We start from the raw sequence: 24,285 nt of genomic DNA, 5'->3' as shown, positions 1-24,285 counted from the left end.
GGTCAGTAATTTTAACTTCACTGAGCCTCAGTGACTTCATCTATCAAATGGGAAAAAATTAGATTGATGTGAAGTTGAAAAGAAATCAAATGTATAAATGCAAATGCTGTTTTCTGGTCCCGTAGGGCATTAACAAATTTTGTCTTCAACTCAGCAAGATCATTTCAGAATGTCTTTCCTGGTGGATTCTGAATATCATTACCATCTTAATCCCTCATTATTTAATGAGTTGCATAGAATATTTCACATGTGTTTCATTCTACCTTTTGTATGAAAATCATGGTTTTTTTTTCATTATTTGAAATTATTCTTTGACACATCCTAACTAATTCTACCTTGAGACATCTTTCTTGATAGATGGAAAACAGCACAGCTCACTTTGCTAGAAATGCTGATTGTTGTAGAAAAAAACCAAAACACCAGGTTTGCATTTTTGTAGTTGTCCCCCTTTTCCATGTGTCAGTTAGCTGAACACAGGCATTTGGGGGTGAGGGTAGGGAGCAGTCCCTTGGAGGAATCTACCTACCTGAAAGAAAAAAATAAGAAAGAAGGAAGATGAGCCTATAGAGATACTTTCATTGTGGCCTTTACATTTATGACTAGCAAGATAATGAAGGAAGGTAATTCTGAAAGCTTTATGTCAGTTTTAACGGTCCCTCAAGCACTGAGAAAGATAATAGTCAATGGATAGTGTCCATAAGGATTTTTTCTCTTTCTCCCCTGACAGCCATTGACAGGATCATTTTGTATTTGCAACTGCTGTCACTGAAGCGTGGAGAAAAGGCCCTGTAAGGCCAGAAGGATGAGGGCAACTTCCCTGCAAGGATCTCTATTGTCATCACTATGGCAATAATGGTTACTATAATTTTCATCCAGCTTTTCTATGGAGTGTCTACTTTGTGGAGCTTAAGGCTATGGGATTTGGGTCACATAAAATCACACTAGCATAAAATCATGCTTTGTAATTTTGCAAGAGTATCATATAAAACTGCAAAGGGATACTATGCAACAAGATTCAAATAATTACCAATGCAGGTCACTTGACTAATACAATTATTTATGGGACGCTCATAGCTTTTCAGAGGCTCTCAGATACAGTGTCAATTTGACAGCCATTCTTTTTCCTTTCTGTTTGGGTTGCTAAGACCACAGCCAGTTTTTCTCCCAAACGACAGGCAGAGTTTATCATTTGGGGTTGGGGAGATGTAAATTAGTCGCATGTTAGTTCTCACAAGTCTGCTGGTAGTGTCTCTTCATTATCCACAATTAAACCATCAGAACAGGAGTCATGCCTTCGATTTCACTGATGCACATCCTGATCTCCTTGTTCCGCACTGTGCACACGGTTAAATTTCTGTGGTATCTGCTTTCCGACAACGCTAGGGACATCAAAGCCTTCCAAAGTACGATTCTGAGGAAAGGGTCCTTTGTGAACCACGAGGGACCACAGGCCCACGTGTGACCAAATGTGAGATGTAAAAAGCAGCTCAGAGAGGGGCCGTAAGGCGGGAAGAGAGACAAGTGGGGACAAAGGAAGGAGGGTGGAGAAAAGAAGAGACACGCAGAAAGAAAGAAAGCCAGCGACTGAACTGAATAGACTAAAAAGAGAAAAGTAAAAGAAAATGCAGATAAAAAGAACGCAAACCGAGGCGAGCGTCGGCGCGGGAGGGAGGCGAGAACGTGCGGCGGGGCGGGGACTACAGCCCCCAGGATGCCTTGCGGCGCCGCTCCCGACGTCCGTCTCCTAGGCAACTCCGCCAAACAAGATGGCGGCCTCCGAGAAAGGTCCCGAGGGACCGAGAGTGCCGGCTCTCCAGAGAGCCTTGAGCAGCCTACGAACTGGAGCCCAGTCAGTGCTGCTGCACTCAGAAAAAGAGCGCCATGCTTGTTGGCCTTCGTTCCCCATGGGGCCTAAGCCGAAAGGCACTTTCAGCAAGGACTCCTCCTACCTGCTCCAACAGCTCATTCACCGCTATCAGGAATCGGAGGCGGAAAGAGAAGAGGACCAGGGCGAGTCCGAGGCAGAAGTGGAATCCGAGGAGTCCTCAGAGTCCGAGATGCTGAATTTGGAGGTGTGCCTTGTCCCCTGCCCCGCTCTCCCTGGCTCCCTTCTGCAGCCGTCAGGCCCTGCTGCTTCCTCGGCGGCTCCCGCGCACCCTCTCCAGCCCCCCGCTCGGCCCGCTGCTCCCGCGCCTCGGCGCCTCGGCGCCTCTGCCTGGCGGCTCGGAGCCCCGCTCTTCGCTTCTCATTTCTGTTACCCGTTTCTTCTCCGCTGCGTGAACTGTCACCAAACATCTCCTTTCTTTTTCGTTGACGTGTTTGATTTCTTATGAGTCCAGTTACATAGCATCGTTACGGGAAAAGTATGCATCTGTCTGAAAGTTACAGCTTTAACGTTTTCAAAATCACACCTTGACGAAATGATTGCCTTGTTGCGAATAGGCAGGGTGCATCTTCGGCATCCCCAGCAGCTGACCTGCTTCCCACGACTGTGAAGTACTCCCGCACTCCCCGGGTTGTGGGGTTGCCCTCTTGAAGTAATTCAGTGCTCCCTCAAACACTAAGTGACTTAAAACTTTTATATATTACTGCCAGGGGCATATGCCTTATGTAAGTGAGAAAGAGAGGAGAGAGGTGAGAAGAGAGAGGGAAAGGAGAGAGAGGAAGGGGTGGGGGCGGGGGGAGAGAAGCTGTAGAATGTTCAAACAGCTAGCTCACTGTGGATGTATTTTAGGATGTGTAGAGTGTTCCCAAAGTTTTCACCTGTATTACTTGAAGTGGTGGCTTCGCCTTTCACATTAATACAAATTTCCTTTTCTACAATACTTCTTCTGCCCTCCTCCCAGTTCCATTTCTTTCTTCCTGTTCCTTTCTTAGCCTTCTTGTTCCTTTTCAGTTCTCATCAGATCATTTCCTTCTCTTGACTTCTAATAAGTTCTTTACTTTCTTTCAAAAACATAATGGATTTGTTTCCTTTCAATATGTGGTTAGGTTTCCCCTTTTTGTTTTGGCTACCAGGAGACTCAGAATCAATATTTTTCCTCATTTCAATAATTTTCTTTATATTAGAACTTTCTTCCCCCTTTCCTCTTCCTTTATAATATAAAATGCTTCAAATTCTTTTTAGAAGAACGTACAATAATTAGAAATACAATGTTTTCAATATTCCTATTCTGTGTATTCTTCTTGCTTTCCCTCTTAGCATCTGTGTATCTTTTCCTAGTCTCTGTTCTTCCTTGAAGCTGGACAGGTTTCTGTTAGTGCCTGTTCTCTTTCACAAACTCCTTTCCTTGTTTGTCTTATTTCTTCTTATGCTCCCCTCTCTAGCCTGTGTGTTACTGATTCTACTATTAACTGTTCACATTCTTCCCTGACTTGAGTTCCTCTTCTTTACTAATGTCCTTTGTGTTCACTTTGAACAGTTCACACATTTTCCACCTTTATCCCCCATCTTTTTCTTCTTCTACTTGCTGCTACCTGTGCTAGTTATATTTTAGTCTTACTTCAACTTGATTGTAGAAAGTTCTTTGTTCACATTTTGTTGATTTACTTTGCCTCCTTTAACAGTGACTGTTGCAAAACTGTAGCAGTGTTTTTGCAACTTTGAAATGTTTGCGTGGTTTCCACCAGCTTCCACCCCAGAGGAATTCACAAATGAACCACCAGTATACTTTATTATTCTAATTAACACATGCTCTTCAGCTATGGGGTTCATTAGTACCAATGTTAATCTGTCTTCAGTATGCCATTAACAAGCCATAGAAGGAGTTGACTTGAACAAGTTATTCCTTTTAGGCTTGTAGAATGTGTTTAGAAAAAGTTCATTATTTCTTCCATTTGTTTGAAATATTAATATTTATTTTGGGTTCTCACATTCTATTTTGACTTTTGATAGATTCGCTTAAATTTTAATGTGCTGAATGAACTGAAAAGTTTTAAGAAGAAACATTTGGACATTCATTTTCAGTGATTTATGTTCCATGTCTTAGCCTGATTGAGTTGTAATGCTAACATGGTCACAATGACTATTGAGTGCCTATCATGCAATTAGCCTCAAATTTCAGAAGCCCTTATGAATTTAAGGGAGGCAGTGCAGACCAGCTGTTCAAAGCACTGCTTTTGGAATGAAAGATTTGTGTTTGAGGCTTGGTTTAGCCTTTTTGTTAGTGTGAGATCTTGACCAAGTTTCTTAACCTCTTTCTCTCTTATCTGTAATATGAGGATTATAACAATACCTACCTCATAGGGGAATTGTAGAACTAAATGAGATGCTATATGCAAAAAGCTTAGCCTAATATATTACTTATACTTTATAAATAAAAAAATAATAGTTTACATGTTTTATCTGCTAAGTAGAGTCTATTAAGATATATTAATTAGTTTAACCTCCATTGAACAAACATTTATGAGATGCTTGCTATATAGGAAGCCCTCTGCGTACATAAAGCAGAAATGTCTGGTCCCCAAATTTGATGCATGGAAATAATTCTTTGTAACTTAATGTAGGGAACAGTGCCTACTCATAGGCTAGTTGTGAACATCAAATTTAATGAGAAACTCAACTAAATATAATGCAACATAGTTAAATAGAACATAATAAATATAAGCACAATAGAGTATACAGCAAAGGCTCTTGAGAAATTGTAGATGTGGTGAATAATAGCAACAATCATGACAGGAGAAGCTGAGATGATGGAGGACATACATGGTCTGCTCTGGAAGTGAGTTAGCATGTGGGCAAAGGATAGCTCTGAGCCTCTGTAGATACTTCACATCTCCTGTATGACGAGAGGTGTGCATCAGGTCCGGCTAGTGGCAGCTTTTCCTATAGAGGAGTTATAGGTGAGAACAGAAGCCGCACCCACAGCAGGGCCGGGGGTGGGGGGTTCTGTGCTGTCGCAGACACAGATATAAGACTAAGCAGTGGGGAACTGCTCTGATGGCCCGTTGACATAGACAGGAGGCTAGTAAGACAGTGAGAAGATTCTACTAGTGTCTAGGGTGGAGTGAGAAGAGTCTGGATTAGGGCAGAGGCAGAGGGAATGCAAAGGAAGGTGAAGATGAGAGCTTGCAAGATATTTAAGATGGGATGGTTACTAACTGAATGTCAGTGGTCTGGAGGACTAAGGCCATTATTACAACAGGAATCAGGGACAGGCGGAGCTGTGCATTAAGGAGGCAGATCTAGGAGCCATATGACTGGAAATCAGGGGTGGGGTCTCAGAGTAGAACACCTGGGGACATTAGCAAGGAGCCCAGGAGGTCATCAGGGAAGAGAAGGCAAGGGAAGGGAATGACCAAGAATGGAATTATAGGGCTATAGGCATTTTTAGTGACAGGCAGTTGAAGAAGAATCAAGGAGGGAAACTGGAAAAGGCTGGTCAGAGAAGTAGGAGGAAAAATAAGAGCTGTGTGACGGGGAAGCTGACGGGGAGCCAAGGCGAGGACAATCTCAGGAACACGGGGATAGGTTATGCCACCAAAAGGCCATGTGTGTGTGGGAGGCCGGTAGAGTTCTCGTTCTCTTTGCCTATTTGAGGGAGGCATGGTATGGCCCAGTCGTGGGAACCTCAGAGGACATGCGAGGAGGTTGCTGGGCAGTCTTGCCTGGGGAATCTGGGAAAATTCCTACAGCATGACAGGTCTCCCTGTCAACAGTGACCCCCAAAGACAGGCATCCTCCTACTGCAGGAAGGATGGAATGCTGTCACATTTTCAGGGAATGGGGGTGTAGTGGGCAGGTGAACTTCAACATCTAGTGGAAAGTTTTGGAGAGAAGGTAATACTCTTCTGCCTCCAATTCCTTCCTGGGCCTTACAGGAGACATTGAAACTTTACTTAGAAAGATAAATGTTTTCCCTTTTGTGAACAGGTTTGGTTGGTATGGATGAGTGAACTATTAAGATGTGGAATTTCTGACATTGACCAAATATAGCAGCTGTCATTTAATGGGGACACTTGCTGGGTTCCAGGCACTATGCTAAGAATTTTATACATGTTCTTTTTTCATTCTCCCCAAAACCCTGAAGATAGCCATAGGGGAGGAAAGGCTTTCCCTGCTCCTTCTAGCTTTGATAGCTGAGTCTCTGAAATACACTGACAACAGGCAGATCAACATGGAGATAAGCATACAGATTTATCAATTTTAATATGTATGGGGGACTCACAGGAACAAACAAAAAGTGAATATCTTCCCCAAACAGTGAGGTTTGAGAGAGTTTAAATCCCATGTTTATAGGGGAAGGCGGGGGAGGAGCATGTAGGCCACTTGGAGGAGAGTAAATGCTTTTTAGGAAAGCTGCACCAGCTCTAGCACAACAGAGGAGGGAAGAGAGTTGTGACAAAGTTTGCCCAAGTGTGATGTCAACCTTGGTTCTCCTCTTCTGTGATAAGGGTCACTCTTCTCTGGTTGGTACAACTCCCAGGAAGGGAATTTATGACAATTGAGTTCCTTTTGGAGGATCTGTCTTGTAGATAAAAGGAATTTGGAGAAATCTTTTCCTTGCCTTTGCTCTTTTTTCAAGTGCCTTTAGCTCCAAACAATCAATACACCAAAGCAGCATACATTGGGCTAGCATGTCCAGAGCTCCTTCAAAGACAATAACACTTCCTACTTACAGATGAAGATATAAAACTCAGAGAAAACCTGACCTCCCCAAAGTCACATATCCAAAATGGCAGAACTGTGGTTTGGCCACACCTGCCCAGCTGCAAAGCTCATGTGCATGAGCCTGCACGTTCATATCCTCAGTGTTCACAGCTGAGCCACACACACTGTGAAGTCCTGAATTCATATAGAAGACCCAGAACGAGGATATTTTGCCATTGTGTTTCATATGCTAGTCATAGGTACATCAGTGTGACTTATGTGATTGTATTTTCTGTTGTGTTAGCGTCAGTGTTTACATGTTGGTCATTATGGAATTGAAGTCAGCACAAACACAGGCCAACGTGTTAGCTCTTCTGTCTGTCATTATTGAGGCAAAGGCATGTCCCACTACCATTTGGTCCATGAGATGTGTATGGATCCAGGGCCAACCTCCTTATGGAAAGGATCATCACCCTTCTAATAAATCTTGCAAATTATATGAATCTGGCAAAATTGGCCAGTAGAAAGTGAACTGAGGACCTGTTTTCTACAACGAGAATACCAAATTTAGAGAAAGACTTTCATTTGACGTAACCATTCTTTGGGGTGTGGGCAAGCAGTTCCCCGGGGTCAGATGGATTCGGGTCATTTCAGCTCCGTCACACACTGGAGTCTCAGGCAAGGTAACCTCTGAACCTTAGTTTCTTCATCTGTTACATGGAGGTAAGAATACCTGCCTGAGGGTTGACGGAAGGGTGACTGAACTCACACGCAGTGCCTGGAATGGGGGAGTGACAGCCATCACTACCGATGCTGATGCTTCCATGGCCCCGTGTTCACTCAACTTTGAATGCCTGGTACAAGAGGTCACCTGAAAAATCAGTGGCAATAAAAATATTAATTTGGTAGGTATGTGTTTAATTATATATAGTATGTGTGTGTCCTCAACACAGAATTTTCTTTGGGAGTGGTAAATTATGGAGGGCACAACTCTGAGTATGTAATATGCTAAATAAACTTTAGATATGACAAGGCAGATTGTTCCTTTTCTCATAAGAGTCCTTTCTTTGTCTGCCTCTCTGTCATTTTGCAGGATGAATTTGATGGGGTCCTGAGAGAGGAGGCTGTGGCCAAGGCCCTCCATGAATTGGGGCGCTCAGGCCCCGGGACGGAGCAGGTCTACCTCAACCTGACTTTATCAGTGAGTGTGACGGGATGGCCACTGGCTTGACACTGGCCAGACCATGTCCATTTTCTTTGGTCCTCATAGTTTTTGTGGTGACAGAAAATCTCAGGGCTTAGCATTTGATGGAAACTGATGATGAGATATTTATGTAAATATTAGACTTCAAAGAGTTCTGACCAGTCCAGGAATCAGCCCCCTACTTCCTTCATTTCCATTCTCTTCACACTCTATTACTTTCATCTTAAGTTGCCTGTGTTATAGTAATCAATGATTTCTTTCCAGGAAGTCGAATTTTGATTCTGTAAAACCAGAATCTTTAAGAATTTTCTCTCTGATCAGTGAAAGAAGCACTAAAATTTATATCTGAAACCAAGGGAATGAAGGATTTTGATATTGACTTTCTCCCCTAAGCATGTCAAGAAATAAGTAGCTTTGAGCTATATTTTACTTCCCCCAAAATACCTATCATTGAAGAAAAAATCTATTCTTATTCATCAATTTTCAAGATTTCAACCCTAGTCAGAGCACAGAATCTTGGCTCCAAATTTATCCTCACAGGGTCTGTAAGAGCAGACTGCTCAGAGTTCAGCTTCTGTTCTCATTGTTTTGCCACAGTCCTAGGAAAGTAATCTCACTCTTTTTGCTTCCTTATATTATGAAGCCCTGACTGTTCTTGGGGATCACAGAGTAAATACAGAGGCATGGGTGAAGAGAGAGCAGTGACGGTTTACTGCAGCGCCACGCCCGGCTCACCACGGCCAGGCTGGTCTGCCTCGGATTTGCATGAGCAAGCTAAAGAATGTTAAGCTGTTTTCACCTGTGCCCATTTCATGGCGTGTCCTTCGAGGTCAGCCTATGAAGGCTGTAATCTTTGACTCTTGTCACTTTATGACATTTTACGTATGACTCGGCCAGCCAGGCAATAACATACGGGGAGCACCCTATGCTTCTTGCACGGTTAGGCCCTGGATGGCATAATCCCAGCTGCAGATACCTCCCCCACAAGTCCCTTTCAATCAATATTCTCCTTATGTATGTAGTGCTCTGCCTTAAATTGATCTACCCCCTCCCCTCAAAAAAAAAAAAAAAAAAAAAAAAAGCAATCTTTTAAATCTGATTTCAACTAGAGGGACTGAAGCTTAACTTATTTTACCACTGACCTCCTTACATTTGAGATATTGCATGTTGAATTACTTGGCCTTAATAACCTGTCTTGCTGAATACACTTTCTGGTTCAGTGATTTCCCCCTCTATATCTTACTTAGGTTGCACATTATTTTTCACTTTCTCCTATTACTTGTGTACATATCTTCTCTCCTGTCAAAGTCATACATTTCTTAAGAGCGCAATATAGCTCTATTCCAAGATTGTTTTTCTCATCAGGCCAGGTCCCACAAGGATGTCTTAGACATTGTAGACATTAGGTATTTATTTACTACTTGTCTAATAGCCTTTATTAAATAATCATTATTATTCTACATGAGAATTTGCTTACAATGACTTCATTGCTTGGTTTTTTCCTGACTCTGACTCTATGACATAAACCAATGTATATATTGTGTAAATCATTGTTCCACAAGATCAAATTCCCTAATCCCACTTGGAGTTCCCTAGAAACACAATTTCCCGGATCCAATTTTGTCCAAGACTTCAGAAGTCTTGAATGCTGCTGCTTTCTACCTTGCTTTGTGATTTCAGGCTCCTTACATACTTCTATGTACCTTATCTTCCTCATCTCTAAGTTGGGAATAATCTGCCCTTTAAATCTCAGAGATGGGTTTCATCCTTGAGGTTATTGGGAAGGAGTTTTGAAAATGAGCCCTGTGGAAGTGTAGGTAGTATTGTTATTAATGATCTTCTGATTAGGCATGAACTCTCTTTAAAACTTAATTTAAATTCTAGGCATTTGCTTTTTCTTCTACTAGATAAAAGCTTTGCCTGTATTGCTATTTTTTTATGTAACACTCCATGCTAAAGGTCTGCATGAACACGGCTTTAATTTGCCTTTTCATGTTGTATTCATTCTTGCTAACACCACTCTAGTCCTAAGCTATTATTTTCTTCAGAGGAATGCAGTCTTATTTTTTTAAACAATGGGGTCTGGTGTCTGCTTTGAGACCCTATTAATAGTAGGCTTCAGATTTTGTTAGCTCATTTCTTCCATACTTTTCAAAGAAATTCTGGATTTCTTTCCATCAACTCTTATTTCCAGGTGTTGCAGGAAGGCCAAGAACTAACCTGTTAAAAGTCTTTTACCTTGATTTCCTCAGGGCTGTGATTTAATAGATGTTAGCATTCTGTGTGGATACGTTCACCTACAGAAGTTGGATCTTTCAGTGAATAAAATTGAAGGTATGTAATTATCATTCTGGTAGATTGATCACTGAATTATTTGAAAATGTAAATATTGCAATGTGTAATATGGTTTAATAACACCAAGCTTGATACAGTGACTTGTATCTCAGTTGACATGTTGATCCTTTGCTTTCCATACCCCCTACCCTAGGCATCAATGACTGGAAATGAAGAAAAAGGCCCACATCTGCAATATTATGGTGGGATTGAGATGCACTCAGTGATGCTTTAGAGTACAAAGTGGAATGTTCACTTAGTTTTTTCCTCATAAGAGGTTGATCATTACCTCTTCAATATTTCCTGAATGTTTGATGATTCCCTGTTGTTTACTTCTATTAGTAATTTAGTGCACATGAATTCATCTTTTCTTCCCTCTAATACATTATTTTCTTTATTTTGCTTTTGCATTTACATTTTAATCCTGGCTAGCTACTTCTGTTATTATTTGAGCCCTGGGGATTCACAAATGTATTTTCTCTCTCTTTTGGCTGTCTCTCTGTGTTTATTGATTCTTTCAACTCCATCATTTGTAGTTCTTTATATTTGTTATGATACCTTGTTCACATTTAATGAAATTAGTACTACAGTTGTCACATTTTTTCAAAGCTTGATCCTCCTTTCTGATTTTCTGATCTTATTTGATGTTAACAGTATGCGTTTTTTTCCTTTAAACTCCTGGAGAAGTAAGCAAATCATTATTTCTGACCTGCTTTCTCCACTGATTTTCTTTGTACTCACTTCTCTTGCCTCCCTTTTTAAAAATGACAATTAAAATGTTCCTGATGTGGTCTTCTCTGTTTCATTTTCTTAATTTTTTTTTAACCCCATGTGTGATTCTAATAATTAAAATCCACCTCTTTCAGGGCTAAGAAATATTCTAGCCTCTTAATTTTTAAAATGCTGTTGTTTTAAAAAGATTTTTCAATAATCTTTTTCAATCTTTATGAAACTGTTTTGGAAAATTGCAAACAGGTGCATAAATAGAACACTGGGATGAATATTGAGGTTCAACAGTCATCAGCTCATGGCCAATCTTGTTTCCTCTATACCTCCCTGTCCCCCTTCCCCAGGTTTATATTAAAGCAAATCCTAAATGATAATAATCATATCATCAGAAGGACTTCCTGTGTTACCCACAGGAGTGCTCCACCTACCCCTTACCTCCAAGATTGATTTCATTTTCTAGATAAGAAATTCCAGAGTCGGGGGAGACTTTAGCCATGGGAAAAGATTTGGCTTCTCAGCAAGGGAAGAGACATGGCTTCATATCCTTGCCACTTGAGCAGGAGTCCCAGTTGGGACCTTTCTCTTCGTCCACAGCTGTCTTCATTGATCTTATACAGCCCTTTCATTATTTCAGTGTGACCATTTGACATCCATCCAATGTTTGAGATCCTACTATGTGTCAACTCCAGTATATTTTTCTATGATGACAATCTTACTGATGATGTTCTGATGTGTATTAAATTTCAACTTGTATCAGAATCATCGGGGTGGGGGGTCTGTTAAAATACAGATTCCTGGGCCCCATCCTCAGACATAGATGTGGGATGGGATCTGAGAATTTGCATTTGGAGTAAGTTCCCCTGTAGTAATGCTGGTCCTGGATCACATTTCAAGAATCACTGATGTAGACACGAGGTGCTCCTGCCATCTGGTGGACCAGGAAGTCACTGCATTGAGTAGGGATCTCAGCCTGCTCCAGACCAGGGATTATTTCTGCCATGATGATTTTGAAACATGGACTCTCTACAGACTATGAAATGTCCACATCATCTCTTTTTATCTAATTAAGTACTAGATGATGATTCTGCTTTAAGACATATCTCACAGTACCACCAGCATTTACCTGCCCACAAAAAGATCTGCTCCAGTAGGAGTCAGGGGCCCAGTAGGAGTTAATAGAGGTGAGTCCATTCCTGACGTGTTGCTGGGCTCAGAGTGGATGGGTAGATGCACATCACAGAACATTTAGTTTCTCCTTAGCTTTCCTCTCACAGGGAGCCTTCCCTGGTTGGTGGATGAATTTCTAACAAAGTGTTTCTGTCCCAATGTACTTTCTCCTAAAACCATTTACAGTTATGGGATGGTTTAGTCCAAAGAAATGAAGTAGCAATTCATTCAGCAATTCAGGATTTTCTGGCTTCAGTGCCCCTTGAGAAGGAAAGATGCCAGGGAGGCCCTCTCACACTGCTGCCTGCATGCTTCAGGTCAGGGCCTGCTGCCCCATTGTGCTACCCTGACCCTGTCTCTGTATGTGTCTGTGCCACCTGGTGAAGGGTAGAAGCATTGCATGTGGCTCTGGTGTAGGGGTTCCATTCTCTCACTGGAGGCCATCCTCTGAGGGGTTGTAACAGCTCTTTCTATGCTTCTGAGAGAGACAAGGAGTCACTGTTATTGTTACCATTTTTCAGGTGGATAAATGAATTACTGGTGGCTATAAGGCAGTAATCCTTATTGTGATTCTTCTGGATCTCTTCCTTCCCTAATTCATTCTGCTACCCTGAGCATATCTGTCATAAAATGGCAGAGAAAGGCAAAACAACCTCTATGTTTTATATATAATTCCATTTGGACTCTCTTTAATATATAGAGATATAGTGTATGAATTTATATACATCTGCATGTTATGTGAATTTATATACAAATACTTTGTATTTCAGGATATTTGCTTGGGAAAAAATGCAAAATTCAGAGGTAATTTTGAACCAATCCAGAATCAAAATAAAATAATAGCAATGCTTTAAATCACTTCAAATAATTAATGAGATTTAGGATTAAGTCCAACTAAAACAAAATTGAATTTACAACAAAGAGAGTTTCCTAATTGTGGCATTTCCAATCTTCTGAAAAGACCTAATTCAGTTATTTAGGGGCTAATTATCAAGAGGATTATCTAAATCTTTAGTTTCTCATCCTTTCCTCTAAGGCTAGAAATTTTTGAAACAGATTGTGGGAGGATGAGTAGGAATATGCTGGAGGCCCCAGCCATTGGTGGTCCTGGAAATAGGGAGATGGAAGAGGTAGGCAAGTTCTGGGGGGGGGGGGGGGGGGGGGGAGTTAAATTGTTGGTGCATAGAGTTTTCCAAACCTTTTTTTTTCTTTTTAATTTCACACACTCCTGGCTTTACTCATTTCATTCATTTGGAATATTTAAGATGTGCTTACAACTAGCATAATTTTAAAAATATTCTGATGTAACCTCACTGTTTTTAATGACTTTTTCTAGTTATTTTGTTGCTTACCTATTCTTATCTATTCCCCCCCAGATTTGTCTTGTGTGAGTTGCATGCCTTATCTTCTAGAACTTAATGCTTCTCAAAATAAACTGACTTCATTCTTCAATTTCAAGCCACCCAAAAATCTCAAGGTACACTTTATCAATACACTAATTACATATGTTAAGTGATTTGCAAAGTACATTAAATAAGCAAAATAGCACTAAAATAGAGCATTCGGAAATAGTAAGGTGGAGGGGTAGTATATCCGAATTGAAATAAAAATGAAATATTTGTATATCATTGATTTTGCAAAAGGGAGATAGCCTATCAAAAAATAGAGTTTTTAAAGGAAGCTTTGTGAAAATCTAGCGTTCAAAGAACTAACTTCCTTCTGTTTTCCTCTTGCTCTTATTTAGATAATAGTCATTATTGCATTTCATTATAGCAAATAATTTTGTATTTGAAAAATTCTGTATCTGGAAAATCTGTGGAAATTTTTCTGGGGGGCTCCAACTTCTCCCTATTATTTATTCAACCTTTAGTTTTTAAGAAAAGAATGTTTCAGACCTTCCTTCTTGTTCTCTGGACTTGCTCTTGTACTTCTGAAGCAGAAATGAACTCTGGTTTGGGGACAGTTTGCTGTGCTGTAGGGAGGTGTGTCTTCTGCTTCCATGTGTGCCCAAGTCACCCAAGGTTCTTGTAAAAATGAGATTCTGACCTGGCAGTTGGGGAGGGAACCTGGGACTGTGGTTCCCAGTAGCCTTCTGGGCGTTGTGTGGCTGCTGGTCCAATGGGCCCTACTTAAGTAGAGAGGTCACAGGGTGTGTTTCCCAAACTTTTCTGCCCATTGGAATCACCTGGGGGAATTTTAAGAATTACGTACCAGTGCCTTTATCTCCTGCCAGAGATTGTGTTGACAAATTTGGGAGCCATCACCACAGAGCTTGTGATTAATTTTCTTCTATTGAACTTAAGTATTTAATAAAAAATTATTTTAAGAAATGGACATCAGCTATTGCCTTTTTAAATCTATTCATGCTCTTTTATTTACAAATCAATTAACTTAGCTCTAACTGAGGCACACATACGAAAATGTTTGAAATCAAGAATCTGACATTGTCCATTTTGCCAGCGAGACTCCTTAATTTTCTTCTATTGCTTCACATCACTCAGCCTTTGTCAGTAGTATATTTTCCTCCTTTGAAATTGCAGTTATTTGCGGGGTGCCATTGCTTTGTCCAGATAAGCCACACGAAGTGCCTCTTTGTACTTAGTGTTGAGGCTGCATTTGCAGAATGGCTGTGGTTCTTCTCTGCTGCCCCACTCACCTTGCATGAGCCCCGGGGAAATAAGTCATGGCAGCACGGGCTGTTCTTCCATTCACACCTTCTCTTGCCCCCTCCCCCAGAGACCCCACAAACCAGTAAAATGAATCATATGCCCCATCTTTAAGGTTCCAACTGCCTTGAGCATTAAGAGCAAACATATTGGTAACTTTAGAGAAGGGTTTGCCAAGGACCCGAATGCCCTGACTGAGCTTATCAACCTGTATGAGCTCCGTGCAGACCTGGGAAGGAGTGGTTGAGGACGGCCCGTGTTTTCAATGAATCTTCTTGTTTAACCCTCCCCATAAAGCTGTGAGCCAGCTGGTTCTGTCCCATATTATAGGTATGGATCCTGAAGCACAGAAAGGTTAAGTTTATTAGCCTTTGCTGGGAGGTAGGGAACTGAGGTTGAGCTCGGTGTCTGAGACCCCAAAGCCCATTTCTTTCCTGTAAGTCAGGCTTGGGTAGAACTACGTTCCACCTCTTGAGAGGATTACTTCTCTTTCACTTCATTTCTGTGAGCCTTGTGCTGCCAAGCAGAGAGCATGCATTTCCTTTCTAAAGAGCAGGGGCCTACACATGTACTCTTTTTGTATTTATTAGACTGATTTTGCTTTTAGTAGGTGAAAAAACATTAATTTGATTTGATGGGTACTTCCTGTAAGCTCCAGTTTCCAATGAGAGTCAGAGCACTTGCATGACCCCTTTAAAATCTCTCAACAAACCTAACATCATAGGTGCATAGAGGGCATAGTGTTGGCATACAGCCCTGACAGAGGTGTGGTTAGATGGCATGCCACAGCACTAGAATGAAAGTGGCAAGTACAAGTAAGCCCATACAATGATGTTTATTTATAACCCAGCATTATTATATAGAAGAAAAAAGTGAACCTTGAACTCCATTTACGTCATGCGCAGCCGACTTACTTACCTGCCGTTCATCTATGTATAAATTTGTGGTCAGAATTTTAACTTAATGTTTTATTTGCCCATTTTTATTTCTTCACGTGGTTTACAAACTTGTGTTTTATTGACTGTAGTCCTACTATGATATTATAATTGACTTAACCAGTTTTCTACTCTTGGTGCTTGAGTTCAAATTTTTCTAGTGTTTAGTATATAAAAAGGTTTTAGCATTGAAAATATTTAGTATTGAGTGCATTGCTAAAATAATCTTAGTGAACTTGGGGGTTGGCATCATGGCTTTAAAGAGCATAATAACTTAAGAATAGTGCTTATTGTATAAATTGCTTGATAGTTTTCCAGAAAGTGATTTCAATGTGCCCAGCAAGTTATTAAAGCAATGTCTAAAAGAATGTGGGGTTTATTTTAATATATGTTATCTTTGAAAGTAGGTGAATAATTAAACAAAGTTATTGTAATTTTTTTAGTCGCATATTTTTTTTTTTGTTCCTGGGAACGAAACCCAGGACCTCTTGTGCAAGACAGGTGTCTATCACTGAGCTGCACTCCCAGCCCCTAGTTTCATATTTTTGACTAGGAACAACAGATGTGGTTGAAAATGCCTACCTTAAATTGTCAATTTTGAGAAAGGATATAGAGTTGAAGGGGGTGACCTGAGGGATGACTAAAAAGGACTATTCCAGCAATTAGGGTGTGAAGTGGGAGAATATACTGAGATAGGAAAAGAAAAGGTGAAGGACAGGGAAACAAGAACAACATATAAGTGAAGGGAGAGAGGTTCAGTGGGTGCTGGAGAAGATGAAAGGCCTGACAGTGGTCAGGGTGGGACTGAGGTAAGCGTGAAGGAAGACCAAGGCAGTTTGAAGTTAATGTGGACAGAAGAGAGCAACTGCAAAAGTGAGACCTTTGGGTCATGGGGATGTCCTTGTGGGCCATGAGGAAGGGCTCTCCCACTTCCTGTCCCTCAAAGTCAAGGAAAAAGGACACTATTAGAAAACTTAGAGACACATGAATGGTTTAGCCTTCGTGTTCTTTCAGTAGCGGATTCTAACTAGAGCTGTGCAGAAATTACAGAAGTACCTTCTCACGCAAATAATTACTGTGGTGAATACGAATGAAAAATAGTGGGTAACATGTTCTCTTTTTCTCTCCAGACGGTGGATTTTTCCAACAATCAAATTTCTGAAATGTGCGATTTATCGGCATATCATGCTCTCACTAAACTGATTTTGGATAGTATCCTTTGAATGAGTAAAGGGGGAAATTTGGTTAATAGCTACTAGCTCCATCAAACAATGTGTGGCAGATGACATGGAATAATAGCAGATGTGTAATGTACTAGAAATGTGACTCATTTAAACGATTAAAAATTGATATTCACAAAGTGGATGAAGATTTTATTTACTAAGGAATAAAACTGCAAGAGCAGTTCTAGAGCTTGCCAAGAGCATCTTTCTCCTGAGAAGTAAGATAGTCCTGATGAATGTAGGCTTATTCTTAATTCTAGAACCAGAATGAATGAATTTCTTCAAAAGTACTTAAATTCAGCATTTGAAAATCCAGATATTTTCATAGGGGAAATTAGTGGTGTTTATTTTGCAAGAGAATTCATACTAAGTTTCCCTTAAATAAAGCAAACCCCTCTAGTTTGTCTGTCTGTGTGCAGGGCTGGGGATCAACTAGGCCTTGAGTGTGCTAGGCTAGGGCTCTACCTTTAGGCTATACCCTCCACCCCTCTAGCATATTTAACATATGCTTTCACTCAAAAACAAAAAACAACTTTCGATTTGCAACCAACTTTGGGAACGTACCTCTTGCATGAATCCCATGCAGACAGAACTCCTAAAGTTAGCTGCAACTTCTGGGGCCTAACAGGTTAGTTACTTGGAGATCTGTGAGTTTAATGAGTTTGAGTCTCCTTACACCAGAGACTGATTTCTCTGGGTAATAAGGGAGCAGTGACTTCTCTCTAGGCATCTTTCCACCCACCTGAGGATTCTTCAGAGCAGAATGGGGCATGAGTTGATTGCCCCTGGGTACTTCATTCCAGGGAGGTGGCAGTAGCTTGTTTGTAATGCTGAGATTACAGAAGGTACATTTTCTTGAAAACATATTTTGTAGAGAAATCTTTTATTCATATATAATGGAATGCTAGAGCATAGCCCCATTTCTGCAGAACATATATGTGACAACAAGCAATTAAGGGACATTTAAATGGTGCTCTTGACATGGGCACATTCTGATTGTAGCCTAATAGAGAAATCAAATAATGATCCAAATGGAATGTTCCAGTGACAAACTAGAAATACACATTAGCAGCATGTCTCCATTAAACCTTCACTTAAAGCTTGAGTATCATATCTATTGAATTTTCAAAGAGAATGAGTCTGATAGCTCAGAAGCCATGTGGCTAAAAAAAATCCAGTCACCTTAGACCATATGGAAGAGTGCTTCCCAGGGAAACCAGTGTCAGTATCACCTGAAATGTCTTAGAGAAGTAGGTTCTTGGGCTCTACCCCAGAATGCTACAAACAGCCTGCATTTCAACAAGATGCCCAGACAATTTGAGTGTACGTTGAGCCTGGGAAGCCCTGGTCTAGAATCAGCTGCCTTCTTAAACTCCTGCCTTCCAGAAGGGCCTCAGCATCCAGAGCCCCTTCTCAGCCTTCAGGGTACCCAGACATGACAGTGTGGAGTTTGATATGGAGAGCTCTGTTCCCCAGAAAAGTATTCATCGTGTGCATCCTGAAATTGTCAAAGAAAACAACTCCCTATTATTCTGGACTCAAAATGGGGAATACATTTCTACCATGAGGATCTTAATTAACATATAGATTTAGATTTCCCTGTTAAAAAAGTTCAAGTGTTATGATTTTATAAGTGTCAAATATCATGAAGAAAGAAGTTTATATTTTTTAACTTCACATCAGAAGTAGCAATCGAGTTTTATCACTGAAGCAAGTCAGCTGTAATTATTACATCAGAACCAATCAAAATCCAGAATATGGGCATCTAATTAAAGTATAGCATGGCACCACCACTCACCTGTGTTTGAAAAAGGACTGCAAAGACAAATAGCCAGAACAATCTACTCTTCATGGGCTACTAATAAAATAAACTTAAATATCGGTAGTTTTGAAAAGATAGTAGGCTAGTTTCTAAACAGTACTCAGTACTGTTCTTCCAGTCTTTTGTTCTTCCAGTAAATCATATTGCACATGGTGCAGATGGTGAGGCTTATAAGTTTGGACAGTTGAAACCAAAATATACATCTGGCAAGATTATAGATTAATCTATTTGGAGGGAAAATGTACCAGATTAGGTTTTTTTTTAAATGATTAAACTACTTGGAGATTAAAAAGAGATTCTGTTTTATGCTAGTACATTTAAAAACTCAGATGAAATGGACAAATGCCCAGAAATTATTTTAAATCTAAACATTCATTTGGAATTAGAAACCCTGAGTAGTCCTGTAACTACAAAAGTAATTCATAAAAAAGTAGTTCTTCCAAATTAAAATTAACTAGATTAAAAATCTTCCTACAAAAAGTTTCCACCATACCCATAATTTTAAGAATAGACCTTCCAACAATGAATAATTTCTTTCAAACACTACAAATAAAAGACGTATCCACAGTTCATTCTAATGAGGTTACATCGATGACCAGGCCAGACAAGGAACTCCAAGAGAAAGGAAAAGTACAGCCTGTCACTCACAATATAAATGTAGGAATCCTAAACAAGTTAGTGGCACCTGCATTTGATAATGTATTAAAAAATTTTGGTGAGATGCTGTGAACATGCATTCATCTCAGGAATGTAGGGGTAGTATAATATTAGAAAATCTGTAAATCTTATTAACTATACTAACAGATTAGGGAAAATAAGCTTTTATGATCCTTAAAGAAGTCGAATATATAAATAAAATTTAAGAAAACCCAGCACTCATTCACAGTAAAACTCTCAGTAAACTAGTAACGGGATTTTCTTTACTTATTAAGGAATGTCTACAAAAATATTTTAAACAAACTTTATCCTAATTGGGAAATGGGTTCTGTGCATTCTCGTTTAAAATCAGGAACAAGGCAAAGATGCCCACCATTGCAAGTTTTACCCCTTGTTGTTTTGGAGGTCTTAGCCAACACCCTAAACCAAGGGAAAGAAATTAGATGTATAAAATTTGGAAGGAAAAAAATAAGAGTCATTCTTTGCAAATGACATGTGTAGCAACAGAGAATATAAAAAAGAACTTGCACTTGAAATAATAGAGTTTTTGAGAGTTCAGCAAGGTGGCTGGATATGACTTCAATAAACAGAAAACAATTGCATTTCTTTATACCAGAAGCAAGGAACTGGAAAACACAAGAGACACCATTTACGAGAGCAACAAACATGAATCTTATTAAGGATGAATAGGACATGGGGGGAGACATAATAAAACTTTCTTGAAGGATATTGAAGACTTTAGAGAAATATATCCCATGACCCTGGATGAGAAGATGTGCGAAGATGTAAAAAGAACCTTACAGGAAACAAATCAGATAAACCTCATTTGCTTTCAAAGAAATGAAACTGAAAACTACAAGACATTGATTATGTCCATTTCATTGGCAAAATTTAAGAAATCTAAAAATACTAAGCAAGTGTCGAGAACATGGGGAGCAAGAAGATTTCTTTTTACCTTGTTAGTAGGTGGAAAATAATTTTTTATTATCTTATAAAGTTGAACATCCAAATTTACTATGACCTATCACTTTCATTCCTGCATATGCAGAGTTTAGCGTGCATGCACCTGAGACATGTATATAAACGTCCATAGTGGTGTTGCTTGTCATAGCAAAAATTGGAACAACTCAAATGCTCACTGATAAGAGAAAGCACAAATTATACTATAGTCACACAATAACACATCATACGGTAGTTACAATGAATAAAATATACCTCCATGAAGCAATAAAAATCACTTTTGTTTGAAATAAATACAATTTAGGTGTGAAACTAAACAGAGAAGGGAAGAAGAAACAGACAATCCAGCATAGTGATGATCTCTACCAGATCTCAGACATGAGGATTCAATAGGAGCAGAGTGCAGAGGCAGGTTTAAGTTGTTGCCAGTGTTCTGCTCTTGTGCTGGGGTGAGAGAGTAGTTTCATGAATGTTCATTTTATATGTGTGTGTGTGTGTGTGTGTGTGTGTGTGCGTGTGTGCAGTGTGTGTGTGGGGGGGGGGTTGGGGTGACCCAGGGCCTCTAACTTGCTAGGCAGGTGCTCTGCAACTGAGCTACATCTCACCTCCTATTATGTTTTTAGAAGATTATAAAAGGCTGTCTATGGCCAATGATAAATCAAGCATTGAGGTTAACTCAATTCCACATAAAAATTTAAGAACCCAAAATATCTGAATTAATTTCTTTGAGAATTATTATCTAAGTCAATCAGTTAATCAAGCTAGTGATACTGACAATGTGATTATAGTAAATTATAGCAATACCTCAGAGTGAATTTTAAACCCTGAGGACTCAATTTTTAAATTTATCTTATTAGGCTATTTTTCTTTCTTTTTTTTATTTCATTTTTTTATGGTACTGGGGATTGAACCCAGGGCCTTGTGCATGCGAGGCAAGCACTCTACCAACTGAGCTGTATCCTCAGCCCTTATTAGGCTATTTTGTCCTGATAACTGATAGATAACTGATGATTAATTTGTACTCATCCTAAACTGCAAGATAAGAAATTTTGCTGAGATAAAGTAGATGTGCTTATTAAGCAAAGATACAGTTTATTCTTTACCTATAAGCGTTGGCTGGTTATTGATTAGAATGTATTTTAGGATTATAAATCATGGAATTTAAAAAATGATTCATAGAGATTTAAATCTAGATAGGATTTTAGAGATCATCTAGGGCTCACCGTTATTTTATATATTTAATGGCAAAGGAGCCTGAGACTCAGGAAGGGTCAAGAACTTGCCCAGAATCATCTGGTAAATGGTTGAACTGAGATTAGTCTTTGGAATTAAGTTGGTTTTCCCATATTGCGATTCATTGAATAATTACTACTTTTATTGCATAGCCATTTAAACTATATGCACGTTTCATTTCTTAGATTCACTCCTGTAGAAAAGCCCATTTTTCACTGGTAAGGTGATATAGATCTTCAGGTTTAAAGCCATCATTGTGGTTCTCCCCACTAAGAGAACTGTGATGGATTTCCTACGTATTTCTCAGTAACTGTTTTCTATACACCTGAACCATATTTTATGATTGTAGACAAATGAATAAGAGCAAATACTGAACTAGTGAATAATTCATGTCAAGCATTTGAGAAGTACTGACAGCATTGCCAAAATGTAAAAATATATTGTTAGGATTTTTCCCTATTTGTAAAGTTATGCTAAAGTGCCACAGGGTTCTCCCCTCAAGTTTCCACAAGGATCTAAAATTCCACCGTGAGAGATTTATTCACAGAATGGCAAAACTTTAGCGTTGGATGGCAATATGATGATTTTCAGTTCCTGGAGTCTTTCCTGATAGCCATCTTTTAAAATTATAATATACCTAAGAGGATTAACTCAGTAAACTAATTCATTGTAATAGTTAAGTGATTTATCAGATTATACTTTTGCTTATCAGAAACTCCCAAGACCTAAGAAAGAACATGAAAGAATAATGTTAGGAAGAAGGGCAAGTTACATTCTGTGAAGGTTCTTAAAATAAGAAAGCAGGAGATTGGAGAGATAAAGGTGTTCCTGAAAGCAAACTGCCAACTAAGAGTTCTCTATGGCCCAGTCTGGTGTGTTGACAATCATCGTCACTGGCAGCCATGTGTGATGTGAATGTTAGCGCAATTAGGGGGCAAACTAGTCCACTGTAACAAGTGCAGCCATAGTTCTGTATCTCTGGGGGATTGGTTTCAGGACCCCCCCTCAGATGCCAAAATTTATAGATGCTCGAATCCCTTATATACAGTGGCCTAATGTTTGCATATAACCTAGGCACATAGACCCATAATTTTAATTCATCTTCAGAATACTTTTAGTACTCAATAGTTGTTCTGTATTGTTGAGAAGAAAACAATGAAGAAAGTCTATACTGTTCAGTAAAGATGTAATTTTGTTTTTGTAAAATATTTTTAGTCCTTGGTTGGCTGAATGGGAGGATGTGGAACCCATGTACTTGGTGGGCCAGCCGTGCTCTTTACTCAGCAATCTGGCTAATTCCCAGTGCCTGCAGTGAAGAACTGGGAAACTGGAGGAGAGTTTTTCTGAGAGGAGCATATTTCTGAGCAGGGGTGTTCAGTCAGTTCCTTACTCTTTCTCCCAGGACTGCCAGTGGGTGAGGCCTGCAGGAACCACGCTGAAGTAAGACATCTGCTTTCCTCTTTCTATCCTCGCGATACTTACTTCTGGACACATGACTGGCTGCAGCAAATCTCGCGAGGGAGCTGGGTGTAGCAAGGGAGCTGTGGTATCCTCGAATGTCCGGGAAAATTACTGTGGACCCAATAAACAAGCTTCCAATTCCTAGTATCAGGATTTGTGACTTCTTGTTTTCTGACCTTTGCCTGTTTCCCATGGGACCAGGTTCCCACCTAGCTACCCACAAGTATCTGAGTTACTCTGCCATGATTCAGAGCATCTTCATCTTGGTTGTAAAAGAGTTACAAGGACACAAATGCTCCTGAAATAGCTGAGGAAGGTGGTCAGTTGAGGTTTTCATGGCCTTGTTTTTGTTGTCAAACATTGCCTGTTTCAAGGGTATTTTATTTCATCCATAGCTGTGTGAGGTAGTTTAATTTCATCTTTCCTATATTTATACCCATCTTTTGTTATAATTCATATCTACAAAGATCTGGTCTTTGTTCTAGTTTTAGAGTAATTATTTGAACAGTACAAAGAAATCAGAAGCAGAAAGGATAATGTTTGTGACCACAAATATCTATTTGTGGGACTGTTCTAGCAGGGAGCTTTATGGAAGTCAAATTGAAAATGCATATTGACCACAACAGAGCTGTGCTTCAGCCCAGAGATTGCAATGGAAACCAATGAGGAATTTCTGTACATTTAGCCACATGTTCTTATCTAGTTTCCTTATTGACCTCTTTCTCTGGCCTAGCTTTTTTTTAATTTAATCCCATCCTTGAATCTTCCATTTTCATGCTGTTGTCCAGGGGGTACAGGACATGATTCCTTGGCTTCATGTGATTGTAATTTAGTAGTGAGTAATGAGATCAGTGCCTTATAAAAATGAGGTATAGCTCATTAACACCCATTTTGTTATTGAGAGAGAGAGAGAGAGAGAGAGACTGCCAGTAAGAAGCTCTTGGTACATTCCAGAGAGAGAGAGAGAGAGAGAGAGAGAGAGAGAGAGAGAGAGACTGCCAGTAAGAAGCTCTTGGTACATTCCAGAACAATTGAATTGAGAGAACTGGCATGGGAGAAATGGAGAACTCTCAGTGGGTTATAATGGGGATGAAATTGGATAAGTAGGTTTTGTAAAGGGTCTTAAATGTCAGTGAGGACATTGGAATTCATCCTATGAGACTTCTTAAATTGAAACAAGATAGCCAATCAACATTTTGAAAAAATCAACCTCTGACTGCAGGTGTGGGGAACTTGAAGACAGGAATGATAGATACTAGAGGTGAGTGCTGGAGGAGAGTTAAGTTGGCAGAGAGTGAATAAAAA

The 24,285-nt window shown here is 39.8% G+C and overlaps 1 protein-coding gene across 6 annotated transcripts in view; it reads left to right on the top strand.

Annotated features, from left to right (window-relative positions):
* The first annotated feature begins 1,758 nt into the window (after positions 1–1,758).
* Positions 1,759–24,285, top strand: part of LRGUK (leucine rich repeats and guanylate kinase domain containing) — a 106,761-nt gene continuing 84,234 nt past the window's right edge. For 5 of the 6 annotated variants that reach the window (XR_013765805.1, XM_079151494.1, XM_079151493.1 and 2 more), the window contains exons 1-5: positions 1,759–2,072; positions 7,683–7,790; positions 10,046–10,127; positions 13,400–13,500; positions 16,755–16,836. Coding sequence is in view for 5 of the 6 variants with exons in the window: in XM_079151494.1 (XP_079007620.1) it covers positions 1,767–2,072; positions 7,683–7,790; positions 10,046–10,127; positions 13,400–13,500; positions 16,755–16,836 (679 nt within the window). In the remaining variant the exon portion in view is untranslated. Of the gene's footprint in view, positions 2,073–7,682; positions 7,791–10,045; positions 10,128–13,399; positions 13,501–16,754; positions 16,837–24,285 lie in introns of those variants that run through there. The other variant, XM_079151492.1, reaches the window with a different exon arrangement.

Source organism: Sciurus vulgaris (assembly GCF_902686455.1).
Source record: "Sciurus vulgaris genome assembly, chromosome: 8".
Lineage (NCBI taxonomy): Eukaryota > Metazoa > Chordata > Mammalia > Rodentia > Sciuridae > Sciurus > Sciurus vulgaris.
The sequence above is the reverse complement of the archived record's forward strand: the minus strand, read 5'-3'. Positions and strand labels throughout refer to the sequence as shown.